Source organism: Papio anubis, chromosome 2 (genome assembly GCF_008728515.1).
Source record: "Papio anubis isolate 15944 chromosome 2, Panubis1.0, whole genome shotgun sequence".
Taxonomy (NCBI): Eukaryota; Metazoa; Chordata; class Mammalia; order Primates; family Cercopithecidae; genus Papio; species Papio anubis.
The window spans coordinates 136685701-136712935 of NC_044977.1; the positions used below are offsets into that span (position 1 = coordinate 136685701).

A 27235-nucleotide genomic window follows, 5' to 3' on the forward strand; every position below is an offset into this window, starting at 1 on the left:
TGATAAATATGTTAGATATATCTATTTAATAGAAAAAATAAACTCTAAACTAATACTATGAAGTACTGATGTCACTAACAAGCAGAGATTAAGAGCATAAGAAGACTATGAATAAGAATTGTTCCCGGTATCTCCTATTTGACTACCACAGGATTAGAAAAGTCTTACATTAACTATCTATGAAGGGGATGGAGTTGTGGGATTGACTGATAGAAAAAAGGGGGCTGTCAGCAGAAGAAAATTCTGGACACAGAGTAAGGCCTAAGAGAAGGCTCAAAGGAGCTATGAATTGGCTTACTTAAACTAAGGTGTTTTTGAGAATCTTGTTCACAAATAAAATTGAGCTGACAGGCAATGATATAAGGCGAAACTAAAGGAATGTAAATTTGAGGATACCTTAATGAAAAAGGTGTTTTAATCTGGTTAAATTCTTGACCCATATCTTTAGTATACCATAATTAGATGCTTTTAGAAGTTCTCAATAAAAAGAGGACTTTGTACTTTTTAATGTTTTTCTAACTGAGGCTCTTTCACTTAATCCAACAAAGAAAGGAGGGAAAGACCTGCTTCTAAATGAGCACGTTAGAAACGAGAATATACGCACTCGTCTTTGTCCACCTTTTCCCGGAGCTTCTTTAGTTGTTTACTTTGGCTGAATTTCAGATTTTGAATTATGTTCTCGAAGTATTCATCTTCTTTGTAGTTCAACTATATTATATAAAAGATTTGGGGAGAAATATTAAAACCAATATCTTCAAAATTTTTGCTAAAAAACATAGGGGTTTTCTTAAATTATATCAGTCAATAAAGTTAACAGAGAGCATTAAAAAACTTACCAAAAAAGGATGTAGTTCCAATTAACCTAATTCTATTAGTATATCACAAGTCAGTACTCCAGCCAAATCACAAATTCAGTCTATTATTTTATGATAATCAAATGAAATCAAGTGTCAAACAAACCTCACATTAATGACATTAATCTTCACATAACACATATGGATAATACATTCTTCTTTAGTACTTACCATGTGCCAAGTACTGTTCTAAGTTCTTCAAATTACACATTATACTCATTCAATTCTGTTATACTAATAGAATCTAATATTATGCTCATTTAATACCGATGAACTAAGGGCTCCTATCCCCATTTTAAAGTCAAGGAAACTGAGATACAACTTAGTCACTTGCCCAAGTTTAAATGAGTGGTGGAACTGGGATCTGGAATCAAGGAACTTGGTTTTGAGTCTATGTTCGTAGCCACTACACTCCTGCTATAAGGACCCCTGGGACTTCCAACTGTAACCAGATCATTTAAAAGAGAAAGTCAAGTTTCTTCTGCAAATGGAAAGAGAGAAGAAGGCAGTATGGCTTGCAAATCCCCATGCTAGACTAGTAATCAATGAATGAGGAATTACTGTCATCCCAGGATGTGGGCAAGGATCACTTTGCTGTCACCAAGGTATCATGGAGTTGTGGTCACCACAAAGTTAGCAACAGGACTTTCAGTTGAGTCTGAAATCAGCAGTGTAGTGAGTTTAAGCAACTCTCTGTTCTTTTAGCTGTTACATTACCAGGGCAGAACAAAATAGTTTTCAGTTCTCAAATATCAGGGTTTGTTTTGTTTTGTTTTTAAAATACAGTAGGCATGAACTGGTTTATCTAGTAGAGGAAAACTTAGAAGGTGGAGGAAAACTCGAAGCCTGTGTAAAACGTGATAAGGAGCTTGCCTGTTGTTCACCACCTTGATGTCTATCCCTTCCTTGATACTCTTTAAAGGACACCAGATTTTACTCACTGTTCTTAAAATGGAATATATGGAAACCAAATGAACAATAACCAAATATAGTCCTGGCTAATGAAAACAAAAAGGCTAAAACAAATATCATTCTGGCACCAGCGTTGCCAGCGTTGAAGGCTTTATATAATATGACCTGTGGTTTTAGGCTACTTCACATAATTTCAGGCACCCCATAGCTAAAAATGACACTACTATCAGCCCTAAGTATCAGTAGTCCAGAGTCTTTATAGAGACTTACCTCGAGGTACTCATTATTCAGTTTGTTATCATTTGAAACAATGTCATCAGGATAGCCGATCCTTTCTTTAATTGCTAAGGCCTATGAAAATTATAATATTGAATGTGAAGATGATTATGTAGCTTTCAGATACACACTTATAATCTGTCCATGACTAGCAATTGAATAACTTGATCCATACTGTTCGTAAAATGAGTGTCTGACATTCTTAAACAGAGAACTTTGCAATGGATCTTTCCTGGGAGATTCAAGAACAAAGGAAAATTGGGTCTGAAATTGAGTTTCTAATGCCTTATCCTTACAGGCTGCAGCTTTCTCAAGAAAACCAACATGAAAACTGACAAAACTCATTGTTCCACATATTTTGTAGTTTTATGAACTTTTTCTCTCAAAGGCTTTTTTATTTTTACAAGTTTTTAGAAGGAGTAATATTTAGAGCTTCCATTCTAGCAAGTTATAATTATCTTTCTGCCTCATTGATTTGGCTGAGAAAACAAATATGGGCTTATAGGTTTACTGCTAATATTATTCCTAAATATTGGTTCCTGGAGTTTTTATGTTCTCCTTTATTCTCCAAAGTCAGTGTACCTATCTTCTCAAGTTCAATAAATGACATTAATTAGGTAAGTGGAAAACAGAGTTTTCCTTGTTATTCCAGCTCATATTTATCATGTATTTACTACTATCTTTCTTTCTTTTTTTTTTTTCTTTTGAGACAAGGTCTTGCTCTGTTGCCCAGGCTGAAGTGCAGTGGTGCAATCAGGGCTCACTGTAACCTCTACTTCCTGGGCTCAAGTGATCTTCCCATTTCAGCCTCCCAAATATGCACCACCACACCCAGATAATTTTTGTACTGTTTGTAGAGACAGCATTTTGCCACGTTGCCCAGGCTAGTCTGAAACTCCTGGGCTCAAGCAATCTGCCTGCCTTGGCCTCCCAAAGTGCTGGGATTACATCAGTGAGCCACTGCACCCGGCCTATTTACCACTATTTCTAAAGTTCGTTTTAAATTATTTTAAAATGGTTTACTTTACTTATTTTATTATTTCATTATCACTTGTTTACTACTCTATTTTTGTTTTATTTCTATCTTGGTTTTCTCAATGATATTTGACTTCTGATTCTACCATTTCATATCACTCTTAAATAATTTAATTAATTTAAAATTTTCATGAAGAGTTTAGCCTGTATCTCTGAGTTACATGGTTTGCCATCAAATGGATGTGGTTTTATCATAAATCTGTTACATGAGCCCAGGGTTTCCCCAGTCAGTGGATCAGACCTCATATATATCACTGAAGTCACTGAAGCCAAACCCATTTTCTTGTAGGTTTGCCATCAGTCATGACAAACCAGCCCCCACTCAATGATACTTTATTTCCTGTAAGACATTTCCTTAAAGAGTGTGCTAAAGGATACAAATTCTACAGAAAGTATAAACTAGTACACACAAAAAAATTCATTGTCAAATACTTTGAGTAAATACTGTAGCAAAAACATTAAGCAAGTTTCTTTATTGCAGGACTTCTTACAATTAAAAATGGGTTAGATTATAAGGTTAGAATCATAAGTTATTATAAATGTCCAAGATGGAAAATTAATTTATCAATTTATTCACTCAACATATTTCAAGGGTCTTCCAAAGGCCACGCATGTTGTAAAGGACTGAGAATATAATGCTAGGCAATATTTTCTGTTCCCCCGCCCCCACCCATAAAGAGCTTATTGTAAACAGCAATGATAAGCAGTGAAATAAATATTAACTCCCAAGTATGATAAAATCACACCCTAGAAGCATGTAACCTAGCCTCGAGTGAGATGAGGGAAGCCTTCCTACGAGAATTGCATACTAAACTCTTTTGACCATGAGCCTCTTGTGGAACAACTTGCGTGTTCAGTATTTTGTGACACCACTTTGGAAATGCTGATCCAGAACAATCCAACTGGCTTTACTAAGCAGAACCATGTCATGCACAGCTGTGACATGAAAGGAGCAAATCCAATCTGAATGTCTGAAGAGCTGGCCAGAGTGATGGAAAAATAGCAATACTGGAGGCTGAGGTTCTAGGCCTAACCCACTCAGGGCTCTTTGAGAGCTGAAAGAAGATAATCCTTCCATGTGATTTAATTCTAAAAGAAAACTAGACCAGAGGTTGATTATCTTATTAAAATACTTTTATTATGGTCTCCTCTATCAATCCAAAGAGTCTGCTTTTTCTGCCACCCTAACTACAGAGATTAGTCAGGATGCATGTGAATGTTGCTCATAAAGCATGTTCACAGTTTTCACAGGACATATTCCCCCTAGTTGTTATGTAATTATAAAGACAAATGATCACAGTAAATTTAAACCTAAGATTTCGTAAGAAATCTTAGACTTATTCTTATGCAAGAGAGTAAAAGTCTCAATAAAAGCTGCACCTTATGGGCAGGCAGGAATAGTTATCAAAAAGCTTCTTCAACATCTCTTTAATTATAGATCTTATAATGCACCACCTTACATTTGCTTGAACAGAAGCTTAACATTTTCACCTTGCTAGAGTATTGGTTGCAGAGATAAAAGATTCAAATTGTAGAAATACATCTTTACCCACAAAAACTCTTTCGGGAAATATTACATATTGAAAGAGCTTACAAGTTTTTATGCAATCTTTGATTATATTTTTTTTCCTAAATGTTTTTAAAGTTAATTTTTCCTATACAGATTTTTCTTTGCTGGTTAGCTGCTTGCTCTTTACCTTTTCTTCAGCTCTCTTTTTGGTCTCAGCATCCATCCAAGTGAGATCATCTAAAGTCTGAATAAAAACTTCTCGGATCTGTGCAATCAAATCCTCAACCTCAAATCAGAACAGAAGACAAATATAGGTCATTAATTCATTCTTTGTAACACAGATTTTTAAAAATAGAGCTACATGCTATCTTTGTATGATTTAATATATTAATAAATGTAAATTTATAGACAAACTGTGACCTAAGCTAACAAATATATGGGACCATTATATTTTAAAAGCAATATTGCTATTATCAACACTCTTGATTAAATAGGTCTTAATATATGCAATAAGGTAAAAATCAGTTTCAGAATGTAATGGTTTCACTATCATACTAGAAGAACTAACATAAAATATTAGGGTTATCATTACCATTAGTGGTTTAGCTAAGCATAAAGTAACATTTCAACAAATTCTTTCACCATACCATTAAGTTCCATGGTCTTCATTTTCCTAACAATGAAAAATAAAGCACATTTCTTACACTCCAAATGAATCCTGTTTTACTTTCTATGTTTTTAAGAAAATACTAATTTGGGGGCAATTTTGATAATAGAAGAGTTTATAAATGACTATATAAATAGAACATGTTACTGGGTACTCCAAATACACTGCCTCTGGAAAACGGTGAGCTGGTTTTGGACTAGACAGTATTAGGAGCAGAAACATAACTAGACTCTTGGGGAAGGCAAGGGAAGATTTATTGGGAAACAATGGCATATTATGATTCAGAGGTTCTCTGCCTAAATTAATAAAATTTTAGCCACATGATGGAGAACTTAATCGCTCATCAATGTGAACAAACTGATAGTGTCCTATATAACTGACAATGTATCATTCTGAAAACATTACCACGTGTTTACTCTCTCCAGCAAATGCTGCTTCCACATAAAGCCTCCCCACAGCATTTTCCATATTCCCATTGACATAGTTTGCACAACGTCTCCAAGTTGCTGTTTCTGAGGTTGTACCATAAAGGGCCTATGGAAGAGGAAAAGGAAATGGCATTTGACCAGAAGGAAAGGTCTGGAGCATGTTAAGAGCACACATTCCACAAATGTCTCGTCTAAGTTCTTGAAATATTCATCACTTCTCCTCACAAGGCACATGTTCCTAGCCTATGATGAAATCTAATCCAAATGGATTGTTTACTTATATATGATCTGAAAACTAGGTATATTTTCAGTAGATGCCCCAGTAGAACTTTTTGCTATTACAAGTTAATATCATTGTAGAAAGCATTAGAAAAAAATACAACATTGTAACCACTGTACAAACATAAATCTGAAGTCATATTCAATAAATCTAATGGGGGAAATATGGTATATGAGAAAACACATTACTGCTTTTAAAGGTTTTAGCTGAACTCTGAGTACTTACAGAACCTGTATGTGTATAGATTTAAGAATAACAGGATAACCTAAGCAAGGGAGATTCAGCATAATACCATTTTTGCATTCTTTAATTTAAAAAGATGTCTACATTTTATTTTTGAAGATAAAAACTGGAAATTTTAATCAATCAATGTTATTTTCTTTCCAAGACTCCAAGTAACATGTTTGCTGGAGTCTCTCCTTCCTCAACCTCTACTGCCTACTCCCCTCACCATAGTACCAAAATGGTGATGGTTTAAATAACAGAGGTATAGGCTAAGAAAAGGTCTTATTTAACTCCGGGTAGGGGTACTTTCAATAGACCACCCACATCAATATAATCCATCTGTGTATATGTCCAGTGTGCAATGAGCACCTGAAAATCAAGTTAATTAAAATAGATAACCCTGAAATTACTTTTAACACAATAACAACAACAACAACAAAAATCAAGATGGTATTATTTCACGAACTGGTTAAATAACCAAATGTGACTCCTTACAGGACAATGCAATCATGGTGCCACATAGACCATCATAAGATGGTGAAGCCCATGAAGACTTATCTTCCTTGGCAACATATCCTAAATATGTGCAAGATAACCAACTTTGGCATTTTGTCCCTTCGCAAAGTTCACCATGTCCTAGCAGTGTACATGGCAAGCCTTCATAACCATGTATCACTTTGTGTTTTAAGTCTTAAGAAAAGAGAGATTTTTTCTTCACCTTGCGGAAAGCATTTCTGGACTCCTTGTAGGTTCGGCTGAGGCTGCTTACAAGATCCATTATGAATCTCCAGGACATTAAATTTTGAAGATCTCTGTATAAAAAAAACCACCACCCAGCAACAGAAAAGATGAGGCTGCAAAGCTTCTGAGGAGTGATATGAAATACAAACTTTGAAGACACGGGGACTGTGACATACCTACCTGGCAGAATATTTGGTAAGAATGGGCTTAAGTTTGGTTAAATATTCTGGAGCATAAACAACCACATCTTCCTCATTTGTAATACTAATATTCACAGTTGACATGATTTCATTTGTGAAATTTAACCAGCTGAATGGCTGGAAAAAAGCAGGCATGAAACATTCAGAAATTGTGTATTTCTCTTCTTGGTTCCAAGATTCAGTTATAGTTAGAGGGTTGGACATTAAAGGGTGTCAGTTGCATCACATAATTATCACATTGATCAGTTTGATATTCACTTCGGATTCGTCCTCAACTGTTTCAATCAGTTTTTAAATAAAAACTAGTTCTTTAAATGATTATTTACATAGAATAATTAAACCAACCATTTAAGAGTAAAAACAAAGCCTTTAAGCTTAGGGAACATATACCTAGAAATTAGGCTTAATGTCATCTTCTTTGTCTAACCAATACAGAAATAAAAATATAATTTAAATTTAAATTTTAAAATAAAGCTTTTTTGGTTGATGCAAAAATGGAAACATGTATAAAGTGTTTATCTTTTAAAAATGGATATTAATAAACCATTCAAACACAGTAACACATCTCAGTGGAAATTCTATTACAGATGAAAACATACTGTTATAGCAGTGGTACAGTGATGTTATGAAGTCAAAGAAAACAGCATCTTTTCAATTATCAATATTGGCTCTACAGGCATGCCATGTTTACACTTCAGAAGCTAAGTTTGGAGTTGCCAAAAGATGAAATCTTGTCTTTCTAAATAAGAATTGATAATGTTTAAGACTATCAATATCTTAGGCTGTATTTCACACACACAAACACAAGCACACATCACCTACTGAGTATGGGGTGCTATGCTATGCACTTTTCTTCATTTCCTTTGGTGATTTAGGTCGTTCTTTCAAAACATATTTATTAAACACTTATTATATTAAAAAATATATGTAAGATATCTAACTCAATAATTTATGCCTTTGGAAAAGTCCTTGTTAACTAGAATTAGTGCCAAAGAGAATGTCATCGCTGAATGTGGTAGTTTGTAGATTTTCCCATGGATGCTGCTTCATTTCTTGGCTGTGTGCATCAACTAATACACAAGAATAAATGCATAGCCACAAAAAGAGATTATTGGATACTAGGTAAGGAAAAAGAAGTCAATTGTTGTTTATAAATGGAATCTATGAGAGAGATTTTCTTTTTATTTGTGTTCTATTTCTGAATTATTGTTCTGAACACCTCTGTAGATGGCTTTGATGAGAACATGGGAAGTTCTATGAATAAATTATCCTTTTTCAGAGTTAAAAGGAAATCTAGTGCTTTTATTGTGTGACTGTCCAAGTCTGATGACTATATAATGGCCTCTCAGAAAGATGATCAGTTTTAGTATTTTTCAAACCCTTTCCTATGGGAGTTTCTAGTATTGTATAGCTGCCTTAAAAGGAATTTTACCAGCTGAGAGAAGTGTCTCACACCTGTAATCCTAACACTTTGGGAGGCTGTGGCCGGCGGATCACTTGAGCTCAGGAGTTTGAGACCAGATTGGCCAAACCTCATCTCTACTAAAAATACAGGAATTAGCCAGGTGTGATGGTGCATGCCTGCAATCCCAGCTACTTGGGAGGCTGAGGCAGGAGAATTGCTTGAGCCTAGGAGGTGGAGGTTACAGTGAGCCAAGATTGTGTCACTGTACTCCAGCCTGGGCAACAGAACAAGACCCTGTCTCAAAAAAAAAAAAAAAAAAAAAAAAAAAAAGAATTGAAGTCCCATTTATTTCAATAAATAAAAACTTGATGAATTTTAGAAAGAGTATTTCAATGTTATAATTTAGAAAATGGCACAATAAGAGAGCACAAAAAACTTACCACTTACCTTCCCATTGATCTCTAATGAAAAGTTACTTTGGAGCTGGGCCAATGTCATCTTGTTATAAAGAAGCATCGGATCATTTCGATCTTCAGGTTTAGCCGTAGCCTATGGATTTAATTTTTAATCACTATTTTAGAATTAAGAATTCTTTAGAAAAATATAACTATATTTGAGGGTAAAATATAGGATAGATATAACATAATTTAAGTCTTATTCTGTACTTGTTTTTGTAGTTTGTTTTGTCATTTCAAAAAAAGTGAAAGGTAAGAGATTTTTGGAGTATATTTATTGAGAATTATTGAGATTTGGCTGTGGTGTCAAGTTTAAAATTTTTAAAAAATCTTTCTACATTTTGACAACTGCCAAGCCATATAAGCAATATTTATGAGCTATGGCTAAAGGCCAGTTCAGTTATGTCTGTGAATGTTTCATATTTTAACTTTCTTTGATATAGTCATCTCCAATTTCTCTCTTAAATACTCTTTCTCCCATCTTCACCGTTACCATTCAGTGTCCTAGTTAAAATTTAGCAAGGAAAAATAGGTGCCACTGTTTCTACAAGAATTTATGGCAAGTAACACAGAAAATTCCTGGTAGAGAGCACAATTTGGTTGCAAGTTATCTGAGAGTGGCAACATCATGGACCTTCCTTTGTGACCGTTCTCCCACCCTGCCAGACCAGTTTAGTGCTCTACATGCAGCAGCATCCAATTTTATTTCTTTCACTGAATTTTAAAAAAAATTGCAATAACAACTCCCCAACTAGTGGCTGAAATAAGGAAAAGCAATTTTAAGTGAGAAGAGACAAAAGGTAAAGGTTTAAAATTGCAATTATTTCTCAGTGACTATGGCTCCAGTTTCCGCCTTAGGTCACTTACCTATTCATGTAATGAAAACAATTATTTATTGAAGATGTCCTACGTGCAACACTATGCTGGATTTTGTTAGAGATGCATAAATGATTCAACAATGGCTAAGGCCTCATACCAATCTAATACGAGAGTCTAACACGAGACTGAAAATATAGACACATAATGCTGAGATAAGATACAACAACTACAGAGCTGATGCTGGTCAAAGGAGAGCATGGTCTGGGAAGGTGCAAGTGGCAAAAACTCAGAGCAGGAAACATTTCTCCTCTAGCAAGTCTGTTTCCAACACAGAACCACATGTAACCCATTCAAATGCCATTCATTCAGTGGCCCCTCCAAGAACAGCCTGGTTCTGATAGGAGATTTTTGGTTTCACATAGCCCCAGGAAAGCTAAAATTGCCCTCCATGATCTTGACTCTTCAAGATTCTGATGAGCTTACATGGCAGGGGCAAGTATAGGGAGTCAGGGATGCAGGTTGTCGTTTGCAATGACAAAGAGAACTCTGTGGGTCCTAGACTGACTCAGACCATGGGTTTAATCAATAACCTGGATGCTGTTTATACTCAGAGACTGCAGTGCCCTATCAAAGAATCATCAGGGAAGAAAGTGCCAACTCAGACTCCAAGGGTTGACCTAGAGCCAGAAGAAATTCAGGAATACACTCCTTGGGCTTTGTTGCGAAATTATTGTCTTATCCTCTGTCAGCTCAGCAGCCTGACAATTTGAACTCAGTGGTATCACATTGCCACATGGCTATGTTCAGGGGTTTAATACTTCTTAGCAAAGAAATAGAGACAATCTCTGTGATCACTTTAAACTTTAAAATAAAGTAACATTCTATACATATCTAAACTAAAACAGCTTTGCATTTGCCCTGAGTCTGAAGGGCATCTAACAACAGTTTGACTGTAAATGGTAGAATTCTGATGAAATCCACTTATAACAGGCAATTAAGTGTTTCTAGTTTAATATTTGTCCAATTTAGTGTGTCTTTTAAATGTCAGGAACCCAGTTTACTATAAAATTCTTTAGTTTCAAAGGTCCTTTTGAAGTCAATGATCTATTAACAAGCCATGCATTTTTACTACTTTGTTAAAGTGCTGTACCTTTTACTCTTAAAGTATGATAGAGAGGGGAAAGAAAAAAAAAGCGGTTGACATTATTCAGTATATCAGAAAAAAAAATGCGTTTTACATTGGCAATTTCTTTTTCCAATTCCATAACTTTATTCATTTCCAAAGCAAGCTGGTTTTCATCGATGGGCAATCTTTCTTCCTGACGAATCAATCTGGCCACAGAAATCATAAAATCCACATATGCTGTACAAGCCTGCAAGAAATAAATAGCACTAAACTGTTGGAGAAGCTCTAAATATTCATCATGGTACTTAAAATGTATTTTCATTTCAATATTAATCTTTGGTAATAGATAACCTTAGTAAAATAAAAATCCTTTTCTAAATACTTAAAGAAATGACCTGCACAGATTCTTAGACAGTCAATATATCTTTGAATTAGAGCTTAAAGGAGAGCAATGAGGTATCACTTTGAAAGTACTAAGTAATGTATAAGCACTTGGTTATGGAGACTTTGTAATTTTAAATTTTCAATAAAGTTATTTTGCCTTAATTAGAATGAGTTGCAAAACACTTGATAAGCAATAACATATACTAATTTTTTCTATGAACAATAATACGTTTCTTTTTAAATTTTATTTTTTATTGAGACAGAGTCTCGCACTGTTGCCCAGACTGGAGTGCAGTGGCATTAGCTCACTGCAACCTCCTCCTCTAGGGTTCAAGTGATTCTCATGCCTCAGCCTCCCAAGTAGCTGGGATTACAGGCGCCCACCACACCACACCCAGCTAATTTTTTGTATTTTCAGTAGAGACAGGATTTCAGGCTGGCCTGAAACTCTTGATCTTCTGATCTGCCTGCCTCGGTCTCCCAAAGTGCTGGGATTACAGGCATGAGCCACCGTGCCCAGTCATAATAATTTATTTCTTTACCAAATCTCTTTTTCTCAGATTTTCTGTGCTCATATATAATCATTTTCTCAACTATTCTATGGAAAAATGACCATAAACTCATATAATAAAATCAGACATCTTTTTATCTGTCTCCTTGAGTCAAGCAGTTTCTTTTTTATGAAGCTGTGTTGTCAGGAGCTCCACCAATACACACCTGTAGGTTTTAATTCCATAAATAGCTCCTGTTACTGTAAACTTTCACTATAAGATACCATAGATTTAGATATTCGTTTTCTTCTAATAACTCAAATTCTTTATATTTTATCTTCACATACATCTTAATTTGCTAAACTACAGAATAGTTGTATAACTAACCTTTTACAGAACATGTAAATGCCTTATTCAAGTCCGTAGTGAAAGAACACTAGGAAATAGAGTCCCACTTTCGTTAGGTTTGAACCAATTGCTATTTATTAGCCATTATTACCTATTGGCAACTAAAATACATTACAATTCCACCTCATTTTAAAATTTAGTAAAGCAGTCAATTGTGATTATGGATAGGTGAGATTTCTATGCTTCAAAGACTTGTTTGCAGGGTAAATACAAAGAAAGGCCATAAAGTGTGCTATAATGTGCTTTAACATTTCCACAGTTTTAAGAATATTTTACATCCTTACTGAACAATTAGAAGTGAAAGGGTCATCCTTATATTCACTGTGAGTGCAAAGGTACCTCTAAATGTTGGGTACTTATGGACATAGAGATGGCAATAATAGATGCTGAGGATTACCAGCGGGTGGAGGGAGAGTGGAGCAAGGGTTGAAACACTAACTATCGGGTACTATGCTCACTACCTCAGAGGCCTGCTTCCCTCCAACAGACTGCAAACATAGTCACGCAGCCATTTCTGGGCACTGGAAATAAAAAATAGCCCCCAGTCAAGCAGGACGCTAGAGCAGGAGGAACATGGGGCCTAAGAGGACCCGAACTCGGACCAGCATAGGGACCATTTGTGGCTTTCATCAGGTTATTAATAAGAACCTGAAGATTTGTACAACTTCTTGTATAACTTCTAAGGTTTATTGCATGCTTGGGGGGCTGATTCTAGTTCTTTTTACAAACTGAGTTCAGTTGATCTCAAAATTTCTCTGTCATATTCACTAAATCTCATGTTTAAAAGCTCCCTTTTGTTTTCTTAAACACAGATAACTGAACTGAGTGAAACCTTCTGACTATTAGTCACCTGGTGCCCAGAAAGGACAAAGCAAGGTCAGCAGTTTCCCTTGCAAGCTTCGTCTTATCATGTCATAGTTGTGTTATGCAGTGAGACAAGCTCCGCTACTTATCACCGAGGCACGTATTGGCTGAGCAGTTTAAAATACACAAACTGTTTCCCTATAATGATAGAGCCACCTACACAAGATTATCTCAGGTCTGCTCAGATTTCTCTACCTGACTTGCCACCATCTGAGTCCATCATTATCTTTCACGTGAATTACCATGTGGCCTTCTCTGATCTCTCTGCTTCCATTGAAACACATTCTACAAACAGCAGTCAGAGATGGTTTAAGCAAGCCAAATTGAATCACCCATGCCTTACCCAAGTGACTTGTTATTCTATCACCTTGATTTATTTTCTTAATAACACTCACGATTTGTCTCATTTCCTTAAATTATTTACTTGGTTATTGATTGTCTATCTCTTCCCATTAGGACATGAGTTTCATGAGAACAAGGACCTTGTTTCCTTGGAATCGCTACTGCCTAGAAAAGTATTTGTCACATAGCATAAGCTCAATGAAGATCTGTTGAATTAAAAAACAATGAAGTTAAATCGTAAATATATTAAGTTTCTCTCACTTCCTATTTCCTCGGAACTTCTATTCTTAGCTCAAGTCCTGAACAGTTTCTCTCAGCTTGTACATTGGGTAGGTGGACAAAGAAAATCCCATGTTGTTAAGTCTCTGTTCGAGCTTGCACCTGCTCATCTACAGGATGGCCAATCTCAGCCTGTGCTCTTTCCCAGGTACGTACAATTTGGAGACTTCTCCTGGCTTTTCTGATCTAGGCGCACAGACTCTGGGTCATCACTTTCTGGCTTCAGTCCATCATGCCCATGTTCCAAGTCCTCTATCCTCGTCCCTAAAATGTCTCCATTTTTATGAACCCCAGATTTTGTGAAGGCTCTAAACTTCTTTATAACTCTGGCTTCTCCTCCCTAGCCATGCCCGGCAGCAGTATACCCTGTAGCTTCTACTCTCCAGTTCCTTCCCCACCTCCTTATGCTCTCAAACTCTAGCCCCAGTGGTTTTCTCACTTTTCTTTTAGTCCTGAAATGCTCTACTCAAAGAAATATTTTGTTGATGTATAAACGCACAAGTAAAATAAATCATAGTGGCTTTTGAAGTGTGTGTATATGTGAGGTGTTTCTGCACAGAGCCCTGTAAGTGGCATACACAAAGTAGTCCTTAGGGTTGGAAACCACTAACCTCACTTATTTCTCCTTCTGAGACAAACATCAGTACAGAGCATAAACATATCTATTATCTAATTATGCTTAAATATTTTGGATTCCTAACCTTCAGATTTCTTTATGAAGGAGAACAAAGTAAGATAACAATTGCTCTTGATATGCTAAGAAGGTAGAGAAAGGGAAGATTTGAGACCAATTCCAATTTGCCCCCAATACAGAGTTCAGACTCTTCTGAAGGTGGGTGATTCCTTAAAAAAAATAAGGTCCTCATTCCTCTCAGTGAATCAATATATAAGAACTTTCTCACATGAGGGGGCTGGTTGGTTCCATTTAAAAATTTCGTGAAGGGGCATGGTTATGTTTATGGGCCATGTGTCTCTTTCGTATTGTTTTCCTAGCATAGAAATTTGTACCCCTGTAAGGAATAGAATTGTTTTGAATCTCACTACTCTGTTTTTTGAGGTAGCAGTGTGTCATTAAGTAATCTCTTCAGATAATCAGAATACCTCAGAACTCAGGTTCTACCTCTTTAACAAAGATATATCACAAGAAGCTCCTTGATGAGAATATTTTGAGAACAGTTTGTTAGGAATGGCAGACACGGTGAATGTGGGCCCCTTTCTGAGATGATGCAACTGTTCCATACCACTTTTCCTTTCTAGATTGTAATAATAATCAAATATTACAACACAAAAATTCCATTATGCGGGTATCCAAAGCAAAAAAAAAAAAAAAAAAAGGATTTCTGTAAAGTGAAATGATCTGTCTTAGTAATTATAGGGGCTATTTTCATAGTTGATAAGAAGTTCGGTTTTAAGATTATGGAAGATGATTCCTCTGGATGACCTGGGTTATCCTGGAAGGAAGGATCAAAGAAGACCTGGGGAAACGGGCTGAGTTAATAATCTGATTAAGGAGACCTATGATTAGAGTACTTTTGACTGACGAGGGAATGTGACCTTCCCTGATCCTCAGCCTCTGAGGCATATCTGCAGAAGATAGACCCCACACTAAAGTTTTAAAATTATAGGCTAAAGCGATGTGCAAGGAAGCCAGACTTCTCTGGTCTAAAAACATCTTTCTTTGACAAAAAAAGTTGGTGACCCTATGCCAATTCTCAAAACTTCTCTTAGTTATCTTCAATAAAATAATGTAAATTGCAAGTGCATGATACCCATTGATTGTATAAATACACCTCAGCAAACTGAGTTTAGCAAAGAAATAACTGGGGATTGAAAAAAGGCAAGAGAACACAGAGTTTGTAAAATGCTCAAGAAATGTATGCTATTAGCTGTTGACGCCCTAAAGCTCATGTTTCCCAGAATCAAGGGAAGGAAATAAGAAGGGCTTCCAGAAGATTGGGTTCTTCTTTCTTTTATTTCCTCTCTTCCCTGCCGTCTTCCCCCTCAATCATTCATTCACTGATTCTGTAGTATTTAAGGACCAGAAACTGAGGTAGGTATCAGAAAAAGAGCAAAGGGCAATGAGACACAGCATTGTTTCCATTTAATTTACAGTTTTATAGAAAAAAAAAGACATTAAATAAGAAGTATACAGAAACCTAGGTGCCAGGAAAACTATATTAGAGGAAAGAGTGTGGGCAGGTGGTGTGTGTGTTGGGGCAGGGGGGGGGGGGGCAGTTCTAGGCAAAGGGAAAAGTATATGGAAAAGCATATATAAAAGCCTATAAGGGAGAAAATCATTGAAACCCAATGATACACTGACATTAACATTTCTTCCAGATTTATAACTCCTCTACTGAAGGTAAACTTGTTATTCTACACTTCTCACCATTTTTTGTTCATGAAGCAATAAGACACAAGACAGAAATACTTAAGGTGGTTGACATCTTTCAAAGATAGCAGAGTAGTGGAAAAATTAGAATTAACTTTTATTTGATAACTTGCTAGAGATGCAGGGGAAACTGAGGGATTGCAGGGGGCAGGGATTTGGAGAGGGTAGAAAATATCATGGGAAAAATAAGGATAACATTGGAATTCTTACTGTAACAACACACACTCTCACCTCCATGCCCAAAAGAATGGATGTAAAAAGAGGGAGAGGGTGCAGAAATATTCAGATAATTACCCATTTCTGGGACGACATGTAGCTTTTATTTTATATGCAACTCCCTTCCACTGAAAGGAGATTGCTTACAGCTTGGAGCACTGCCTTGAGAAGAATTCTAAGATCTCAGGTTAGCAGGAAAGAAGGATGTCACCAAAAGTACATAGTTGTGGAAGAGGAGCGAGGCAGCAAGCATGGTGCGTGTTTGCTAGTCTGATTCAGATTGTTGAAGAGCACCTGATTTAAGCTGAGAATAACTTCTGGGCTGTAAGTACCAGTGCAGGTGAGTTTCCTCTATCATTTGCTCATTCAAAGAACTCTACTAGTATGAAGTACCAACTCTTAAGAGATTGTAATAATGTAATAGAATGAAGAAGACAGAAGGAACAAAATTTGCCACTATACTACTGTTTTGCTGAGTGTTGAGGGCAAACTTCTGAGCCTCAGATTTCTCACCCATAAACTCTATAAACATATTACTGATTCTAGATTTGATCACCACTGTGTTATTTGATCACAAATACAGTATTTCTTAGATCAGTGGATGTAAACTGTGGCAGAGTCTGCTAAATGACATTGGTATATGTGCTCCTCATCTTTTAAATGATACGACCTTCCTCTCTGCCAATCAGGTTTTAACAAGGCACAGACATGGCCATTCTGCTCAAGACTACATTTTCCTGCCTCCTTTATATTTAGTTGTGGCCACATGACAATGTTTTAATCAATGGAAAGTATGCAAGTTTTGCACCATTTACATAAAAGTTAACTATTTGCCTACCACTTCCCTCTTTTCTTTTTCCTGTGGCTTGACATGTGAACAGGGCACTGGCGAACCAACTTTGACCAAATAGACTAAGAAAAACACCAGAGGAGGCTGATGTTAGAGCAACAAAATCAAAGAAAGCTGGCTCCCAGGCATTCCCGTGGAGCAGAGCTTCCTGCCTCATCTAGACGGCCTGTCTACTTCTGGACTGGCATGACAGATAGAAGTAAACTTCTCTCTTGTTTGAGCTACTGTATTTGTATTTTTACTGCTGTGGTTTAGCCAAGACCAGACTAATATGCAAAATCAAGTGCCTACGGGAGCTGAGAAGTCAATATAAATCAATGAATCGTGTTGATGAGGACTGTTCAAACTTGGAACAAATGCCCTTTCTTTTTTTTGTCTTTTTCTTTTTTTTTTTTGTGAGACAGAGTTTCACTCTTGTTGCCCAGGCTAGAGTCCAATGGTGTGATCTTGGCTCACTGCAACCTTTACTTCCTGGGTTCAAGTGATTCTCCTGCCTCAGCCTCCCAAGTTCCCAAGTAGCTGGAATTACAGGCATGGGTCATCACGCCAGGTTAATTTTGTATTTTTAGTAGAGATGGGGTTTCTCCATGTTGGTCAGGCTGGTCTCGATCTCCCGACCTCAGGTGATCCGCCCGCCTCAGCCTCCCAAAGTGCTGGGATTACAGGCATGAGCCACCGTGCACAGCCAACAAATGCCCTTTCTAAAAGGAGCAACCACAACACCACTCTGGCCAATTGCTGCCATATAATAATGCAAGCTAGGGGCTCAAATTCTACTAATTTACTAAGAAATCTGGATTCTCAAATGAAATCTTTCAATTTTGTAAAATATTGGCAACTAATTCAAAATTTAAAAAAATCCAAAACACTACAGGTTAAACAAAAATGCTACTATATCATATTCGAGCCAAAGACTGCCAGTTTGTGACCTGTCTGAGATTATGGGATAGCATTGAGTATAAAATGCATGAATACAACATCTTAACACTTGGGGAAAAAAAAAAACTTTTACTGCCTTAAATATATACATTGACTGCCAGGTATACCTTAATATCAGAAATATTAAAATGTAAAAAATAGTATGTATTGTAGGATTTGAAAAATTTGATATAAGAACACAATCCTAAATATGAAAAGCATCCCAGTTGATGGTGATAAAAATGTATAATAGTGAAACAAAATTCCTCAATCACTTTCAAATCTGTAACAGAAAGCAGCTGCATAGCTCTTAAAGCCAGTAGCTGTACCCCACACAGTAACTAGATTGTACTGAACCCAAATATCCCACACCCATGTATTTATCTGTGCTATTAATTGTAGCCTTTGATAACAGATCTTTTTCTTCATTTCAGTGTTGTGCAGTCATTCAAAAAGATACCTTACAGTGAATTCATTCCATATTATTTGAACTTCATAATTAGGCAAAATAAATGCCAATCATAAACATATTTAGCTAGTAATTTAAAATAAAATGTAATTTTAGTCACATCACTACCCTGTGAGACATTAGGATCATCAAAGATAATTTACTTTTGAGCTACAAAATAATTATAAGAAAAACCTTTGTAGAACCAACACCTTTCCCCAATATCTAATAATGTGTAAGATTACTAGTTTTGTCTCCTGTTGTTCCTTACTTCTGTGAGAAGAGCACGTGAGCCAGGGCCCATACCTGTAATTCCAGCACTTTGGGAGGCCGAGGCAGGTGGATCACAAGGTCAGGAGTTTGAGACCACACTGGCCAAGATGGTGAAACCCCGTCTCTACTAAAAATACAAAAATTAGCTGGGTGTGGTGGCGGTCGCCTGTAATCCCAGGTAATTGAGAGGCTGAGGTTGGGAGAATTGCTTGAACCAGGGAGGCGGAGGCTACAGTGAGCCAAGATCATGCCACTGCACTCTAGCCTGGGTGACAGGACAGAGCAAGACTCCATCTCAAAAAAAAAAAAAAAAAAAAATTGAGTACGTGAACATCAGCCCAAGGGAGACAAGGTTGTGAGACAATAAGAAAGCACTCCAGAACATCCAAACGTCCACTATGGGATATGATGCCCACTGGCTACCTGGCCAATGTTAGAGTCACAAGGTAGCTGCAAAAGTTTGTCTGAGCCCAATGCCACTACCTGCATAGTTCTGTGAAAGTCAAATCAGATGGTTCCAGAAGGATGCTACATAGTGTATCTCTCACTGACCCTCTCGTCCTCACCAGCACCACCCTAGACCATGATAAATCTGTTCATTTTTTAAATAATGCAGTTTACAGGTGGATTAAAATACTTTAAATTAATTTTCAAAATAGATCATATGTTTTAAATACTAAAAACCAAGATACAAATGAGGAATTTCAAGTTTCCTAGTTTTGTAAAATACCTTCATTCATTCTATTGAGAATGTTCATTCTATCACAGACAGCTCACTATTATGTGTGATTTTAAGTCCCTGTCATGAATGAAAAATGTCAGAGGGCTAAATTTGATTTTGGCCTTGTTCGTTACTTATAGGTTTACACCAGATGGTTCTGTAGTTTGGTTTTGGTTATTTTCTTTTTCTTTTTACCTCTTTATAGATTCCAGTGCATTCATAGTAATCTCTAGAAGGGAGGCCAAGTCGAGGTTGGTCAATCTATAAAAAATATACATGAAAGAAAATAAATCATTCAGCGAATATAGAAAAGTTAGAAAAATACAAGCATGCCTATCTATGTATGTGACAGATCCTACTCTTGCTGTTTATAGGGGTAACCATCAGACACTGGGTAAATACCTAGTTAGGAAATGGTTTCTACACTACTTGTAAGTGTTATACTAATGGGCAGTTAGATAATCTGGAGGATTGTGCTGCAGATATTTAAGGAAAATAAAAGAAAGTGAACAAAAGATTTACTGGGAGGGCTTTTTAATGCAGAGCAGAAGGTGCAAGTTAACAAAAACATGTTAGATTCCAGGACGTGGAAATTTCTAAATTACATATTCACAGATTTCCCAGCTTCCGGAGATTCTAATGTGCTCCCCTGGGAACATTTTCATCTGCTCCCACCCTTAGTTGGGATCCCCTTTCATTGGAGGGAGTGGGTTAATAGTCTTCAAGTTGATTTGGATGGATGGGGAGAAAGGGAGGAGAAGTGGAAAACCTCTAAGGTAACTCCAGAACAGTTTAGCTTATGTAACTTGTGCCAGAAAATGTTTTTTTAAGATTCTCTACCCTAAGGGAATGGAGGCGACTTCTCCATGGTTCTCCCCAAAGCTGCTCTGCTCAGAAGAACCTCAGTAGACCCAGATAGCAGTTAAGGGTATGAAAGACGAAACTCAGTTCCACGCTAATGTGTCTGGTCCATCTATAATACCCAAGTGAGAGCTACCTGGGCATACTTGCAGCTTTGCGAGATTGTTTCTTACTCACTGCATGGCAACATGAGTGTGGAGGTGAAACAGAGCATTTCTGGGTTAAAGAGAGAATCCTAGCAGCTGTGGAGGGCCTAGGCCAATACAAAAGAAACAAAATCCAAAGAACTGGTATGGAAAGAGCCAGAAGATATCTCCACCTGAAGGGCCCTGATCCTTCCCCATGCCCTGGCCCTCAAGGTGATCCTGCAAGGAGAAAGTTTCAGAAGAGAAAGAGTCCCCTGCAGGAGATTTGGGTTCAATTCCTTTCATGATTTTAATACAAATGACCATAAAGGTTTAAGCAATAGTGACACAGATATGATTAGGTGATTCAGTAACCTGCAATTTTTGGTATAATTCCTTATACAGGACACCAAGAAAAAAAAAAGGAGGAAAGAAAAACTCTAAAGTTTTCAGTACATTCCAAACATATTCATTAATCTAGTCTTAGGTGATATCTAAACCAAATTGTTTACATTTTTAAAAATACAATAAATCCATTTTAAAAGAAAGGCATTTTTTTTTACCTTTAGTTGAGATAAAAGTACAGATATTCTTTAGTGAGGAAAAAAATTATGTTTAAAATCCCTTTTCTATGTTCTTTTTGAAAGCAAGTATTATTTTTTGATTTCCAGACCTGCATTACTTCTATAAACCAAAGCATGCTCCTTTCAAGTACCATAAAAAGAAATTAGGAACTTTTTCTGAATAGGAGAGGCCTGGAGCCCTTCTTATCATTTGTTTTGTGAAGGGAGAGGTATCTAAAACAGAGGTAGCAGAAGCAAGAGGTGAATGTCTAAAACACAGCATTAAGAAAATATTTTCAAAATTGGGACTCCAGGTACTAGGGACAGAGCATGAATATACTACCTCCTTGCTTATTCAATTCAATTGAAAATAGCATTATTTCTAAATATCAATAACAACAATGTGTGTGGGAGTTTTATTACAATTTAAAGGTAACTTTAGTTATTTGCCACACAAACTTACATGAATTACATGATTCACAGAATTCTTATCATCAGTGCCAACAAACAAATTAATAAGAACTTTTTTCCCATATTTAGAATTCAGTTGTGCAATAGCTTTTTCAGCTGTCCAAGAAGCACCTAAAGCAATAAAAGATAAAATATATCTTTAGAAGCTTTAGTTCATTAACAATATTATAGTAACATAGATTTTACGTGGAAATTATTTTTTTAAGTAGGAAAATTGCCTTACCATATTTTTGCTCCCAGTTTTCTGTTGCTACTGGCCACCCATATATATCTGGTAACAGTTTCAGAAGAGGTTCTCCACCTCTGCTATCAATAGCAGCTTTTGAAAACAACACACATAAATTCAGTTAGAAATCTAGGCATAGTTTGGCACCAATATATGCATACTCCTAACGAAATCAAAAGAAGAGCACTTACATTCATTTATACAAGACCTGTACAATGTTTTTGCTTTCTGCACTGCTACTATATCTTCAGTTTTGGGTTCTTGAAGGACATCTGAAATAAGGACATTTAATAAAATGCATCAACATAATTGCTTATTTGCACTATGCAAGCATAATTGTTCATTTGCAGTAATTAACATTTGCAAAGGGAGTTCAGTTAAAAAGAAAAAAAAAACTCGCTTTTCTGGAGGTACATTCATTTCCTCACCCAAGTTCCAAAACCTTATAGGAAAAACCAAACCCCTTACCAGATTATCAGTCCTAGCACAGAACTGGGAGTCAGTTTAATCAGCCAATTTAGATGAAAGTCCTTTTGACTAGATTATCTTTTTTTTAATGAACAGTGATGCATACTGCTCTGCAATAGGTAACAGTTACTTTTCTTGAAATTGAGATTAAAAAGAAAACAATAACACAGAGGACTTTGGAATTTAGTATGAATAGTTCTTTTGAAGGCTAGAAAATAATTATCTTTGTGTGACTGTACTGTTCATGCTCCAAATGAATGAATTGAATTGTCCTACTTGTTTCAACGTTAAAAAGTAGCAAAAATTGTTCTTCTACAAAATAACTTCTAGAAGAGGGGAGAACACAGAACAGAGGATAGGAGGGACTTGTCTAGATTTCTTAACTTCCCAGGGAGACAGTCTTAGCCAGGTTAGAATCTACCCATGCTGGGAAGGCAAATCTTGGTAACATCTTACAGTGACTTTAACACAGGGTTTGGGTAGGGAGACTACAAAAGTAGGTTTCTGCGTCAATCATTTAATTTTTTTTTCTTCTGTAAAATGACATAAAACTACCATCTTGGGTGGCTATAGTGGCTCACGCCTGTAATCCTAGCACTTTGGGAGGCCAAGGCTGGTGGATCAACTGAGGTCAGGAGTTCAAGACCAGCTTGGCGAAAATGGTGAAACCCCGTCTCTACTAAAAATACAAAAATTTGCTGGGTGTAATGGCAGGTGCCTATAATCTCAGTTACCTGGGAGGCAGAGGTGGCAGTGAGCCAAAATAGCATCATTGCACTTCAGCCTGGGTGACAAGAGCAAAATTCCATCTCAAAAAACAAACAAACAAACAAACAAAAACCAAACCTGCCATCTCTAGGGATGACACAGCTTTATCATTTGCATACCTACAAATGAAAACAGGAATGCTAAGAGATGTCAGCATATTAATTTCGGTGTCTGCCCCTACCAAAGTGACTCGGTGGTGGCACATAAATCCTGGAAGGATTATTAACTTTTTAATCTTCTGTGACATTCCTTGTAATGGCTAACAATTGTATATTTAAAAAATGAACATATTAAGAGAGAAATCTTTGATGCACAGACACACTCTCTACTAACCTTTCAAAACGACTTCTAGTTCATCTCTTAAAATGTCAAAGTTGCCGTAACGGGAGCTGGTCTCAGGAATGACATTGCGTTTCAACCAGCCTCCGCAGGCATATTTGAAAAAGTCTGCACAAGGCTCAGCGGTGGCATCCATGTTTTGGATCAGTCGAGCAGCTGCAAGAGCAAAGAAAACACTAGATAAAATGATGGGTTCATTTCTTAAGAAGCTTAAAAGGAGAAAAAGGCTTATTGCTCCCTTTTGATTGCATCCATTTGTCGTATGCTCCGTTTTCTTTTTTATATAAGTCAATTCAGGTGGATGAGGAATACTATCTGTGCATAGTTCTCTTTTCCTTCCCTATAGTTGGTTCGTTTTATTTTGAACTGTGTGGGTCCTTCCACCCTGGGTCCCACAGCCTTCCCACCCCACCCCCGAATCACTAAGTTTTCTGGCTAGTTCCTATCTCAGAAGAACAAAGAATAGAGGTCTACTCTGAGTTGGCCATCCTGCGCCTGAGGTTAGTATGTCATTCTTCACTCTGATAACTTTAGTTGCCAACTGTGCTCTTCAAAGTGCTGTGACTTTTGAATGTCTCTGAGACTCCAAGCCATGGAAGATTGTTAATGAATTTCTATCATTTTAGAAAGGATCTGAAGCCACTGTTATTACTTCCTGGACCTTGCTCAAATAAATTTTGTAATTCAGATTTGACATCCAATTTGCATTTGTTTATATAGAGTCTGTCATTATAAAACTCGCTGTAAGCTTATTAGTTTTTCTTAGGTCCACTTTTATCTTTCAGGACTATGATGAAAATGCAAATCAACCAACACTGAGTATTTACAATCAAGACGCTGACTCTGCTAAGAGCTGCAATTGATAGAAAGATGTATGAAACAGGAATTATTACCAATGAAGACAAGAATATGGCCCAATACCCATAATGTCTATACCTGGAACAGAGAAAATTCTGCTCCTGCCCTCCCCACTTTCAGTCTCATACAAGTTGAACTGTTTTGGAATGAAAACAAAAGAGCAACTGAGAATTCATCTGTATCAAGAGAATAGAGCTCTCAGATGAGCTTTGGAGAATATTTCACTTTCTGAATCAATTAATTAATTAAAAACTTCGAACAATTGCTGAATTGTGTGGATTTTTTAAACTTGGTATGGTAAATATGGTTTCCAGCTGAGCGTCAAGCCCCCACTTTGAACCACCTTTTCAGAATGTTTGCTTGTCTGGCTGGAACCTCAGGACCCAGCTCTTTAATACAAAACGCTCAGGACTGTTACCAAGCCAGTCCTCTCATGATTTTTATGCCTTAGTATATGGCACATTGCTATCATAGCCTCCTGGGTTTGAAACTTTGGGTAAAACTGTATTTCCATTTCCCCTTGGTTTACTGGTAATTCCTTTGCCCCTCTTCCATACCTCTCATTCTGATTGGTAACTGGTTTACATCATCATTCCTTTTTGACTAGAAGTCACCCAGTTCTTCATCTTGATATATTCTACACATCTTTCACAAACCAAACTTCCCAAAAGACTCTTTTACACTGGCCACAACCTCACTGAAAAATGTCAGTGGCTTGACATTTCCCAGGTTAAATTATAAACTCTTGGCCAGGCACAGTGGCTCATGCCTGTAATGCCAGCACTTTGGGAGTTCGATACCAGCCTGGCCAACATGGTGAAACCCAAACTGTACTAAAAATACAAAAATTGTCTGCCCATGGTGGCAGACACTGTAGTCCCAGCTACTCAGGAGGCTAAAGCAGGAGAATCGCTTGAACTCAGCAGGTGGAGGTTGCAGTGAACCAAGATTGCGCCACTGCACTCCAGCCTAGGTGACAGAGAAAGACTCTGTCTCAGAAGTAAAAATAAAATCTTACACTTGGTTTCTAAACCTTTACCAGATTAAATGGATCACCCTACCTTCTTCCCTTGTTCCTCTTTTGGTGTTTTACGCAAACTCTGTTCCAAACAGATGGACCTCGTCAATGTGTCAAAACGATCCTTGTGTTTTCTTAGTCCTGTGCCTTTGCTTTAACCTCCTCATCCCACAGCTTTGATTGCCCTTGTCATTCTTTCCAAATTCTACCCGTCGTTCAAAGTTCAGCTCATGTTCCATCTCTTCCCTGATGTTTCTGTGACTCAAAACTTCAAGGAATATTTCTCCCAACTCCTGAGAGCTCATTGCCTCACTCTGTCTTCAATGTTTAGATGAGACTACTTTGAGTTTTTCACTGTAAATACCTACTCTGTCTACCTAACCATTTTGTTGATGTGATTAGTCTCTTTGTATCACCTAGCACCTAGGTAGTAGGGGTGCAATTGTGTTTATTTGTGACTGAATCATCTATGAATCTTCTTACCATCTTCTCTTATAGCCCATCACTCCCCTCCTCTCACCTCGTCACAGAGGTCAGATCAGTTCTCAGTTCACTGCCTCCAGAGTCCATTTCATCCTTCCCATTGTTTCCATTCTGTTTCAAGTCTTTCTCTCAGACTCTGTGCACTTTTGACCAAGTTGTGGCTCCAGGCCTCTTCCTACCCACGTCCATTCTGTACTCCACAGGCAGAGTCATGTTCTCAAAATACTTGAGAATGTCATTTTCCACGCCAAAATTTTCAACATCATCATTTTGCAATCATAATAAAATCCAGATTCCATAGCACATTGTAACACTGATAGAACTAATGAAGCTTCTCCTTTGCTACTTTCTCAGATGAGCCATCCGTCAGAGTTAAATGAGTGTATTCAGTTTCTCTGAGACACCTTATGGTTTTCTGCCTCTGTAACTTTGACCATATTACCCAGCCCCAACATGTACTAATAAATACTCTCTCATATTATTTCATTTTGGAATTTCAGGCATTTTCAAAGCCCATTCCAAGTACTTCTTCTTTATGAAAGACTGGCCTGAGAAAAGTCTGTATCAGCTCACAACATATTCATTTTTTGCATGCAAGCTCATTATCTCCTCACCTGGACTGTGGCTCTGTGAAAACAGAAAATGCATTTTCTCTCTCACAGAGCCTAACACTGTGCTCAATCCAAGACTTGCCAGTAAGAACTCCAACTTTAACACCTCAGTTAAAGGCTAGGAAACTGATCTAAAAATGGTAGAGAGAAAAAGCAATTCCCTTGAACTTTGAAGGAAGTAAAAATATGGTAATGGGAAAGGTGAAAATTAAAGATTCTAAATACATAGAAGATTATTATGCAAAGTGAAAAACCAGAAAACTAGAGCCTGAAAGAAGTGCTAACTACAGACATTCTAAGAACACACTTAGCAATACATAACTCTTCTCTTTTAAGATACTCAAAAACATTTAAGCTGAATGTTGTGAAGGTTATTCCAGGAGGGGGCACTTCTGTTTTCCTCCCCTTTCATGGGAAATGAATGGCTTCCGTCACGACACCACAGAGCAATAAACTCTACTCAGAAAAGTAGTGAACAAGTAATGAACAAGCAGAATGAACAAGGAGAGTCATGAACAAGTCCTACTGCCTATTTGGAAATACCACCTGTCCTTAAACACTCTGAATAAAAAAGACGGCTGGAGGTTTCAGGTCTCTGATCATGAGTGCAAATTCTCCATCCTGTAAATGCAACTGTACTTCTCACATCTCCCAGGAGGCAAAGAGTAGAGTTGAGGCCGGGCGCGGTGGCTCAAGCCTGTAATCTCAGCACTTTGGGAGGCCGAGACGGGTGGATCACGAGGTCAGGAGATCGAGACCATCCTGGCTAACATGGTGAAACCCCATCTCTACTAAAAAATACAAAAAACCAGCCGGGCGAGGTGGTGGGCGCCTGTAGTCCCAGCTACTTGGGAGGCTGAGGCAGGAGAATGGCGTAAACCCGGGAGGCGGAGCTTGCAGTGAGCTGAGATCCAGCCACTGCACTCCA

At 37.3% G+C, this 27235-nt stretch overlaps 1 protein-coding gene across 9 annotated transcripts in view; it reads right to left on the minus strand.

Annotated features, from left to right (window-relative positions):
• MME (membrane metalloendopeptidase) overlaps positions 1 to 27235 on the minus strand; it is a 91043-nt gene that overhangs the window by 32284 nt on the left and 31524 nt on the right. For all 9 annotated transcript variants that reach the window (XR_004182245.1, XM_031663646.1, XM_031663641.1 and 6 more), the window contains 13 exons: positions 23332 to 23493; positions 21954 to 22034; positions 21760 to 21855; positions 21529 to 21647; positions 19712 to 19777; positions 11046 to 11180; positions 8981 to 9082; positions 7109 to 7245; positions 6906 to 6999; positions 5660 to 5788; positions 4775 to 4873; positions 2037 to 2117; positions 605 to 708 (listed from right to left, as the gene is read on the minus strand). Coding sequence is in view for 8 of the 9 variants with exons in the window: in XM_031663646.1 (XP_031519506.1) it covers positions 605 to 708; positions 2037 to 2117; positions 4775 to 4873; positions 5660 to 5788; positions 6906 to 6999; positions 7109 to 7245; positions 8981 to 9082; positions 11046 to 11180; positions 19712 to 19777; positions 21529 to 21647; positions 21760 to 21855; positions 21954 to 22034; positions 23332 to 23493 (1405 nt within the window). In the remaining variant the exon portion in view is untranslated. The remainder of the gene's footprint in view (positions 1 to 604; positions 709 to 2036; positions 2118 to 4774; positions 4874 to 5659; positions 5789 to 6905; positions 7000 to 7108; positions 7246 to 8980; positions 9083 to 11045; positions 11181 to 19711; positions 19778 to 21528; positions 21648 to 21759; positions 21856 to 21953; positions 22035 to 23331; positions 23494 to 27235) is intronic.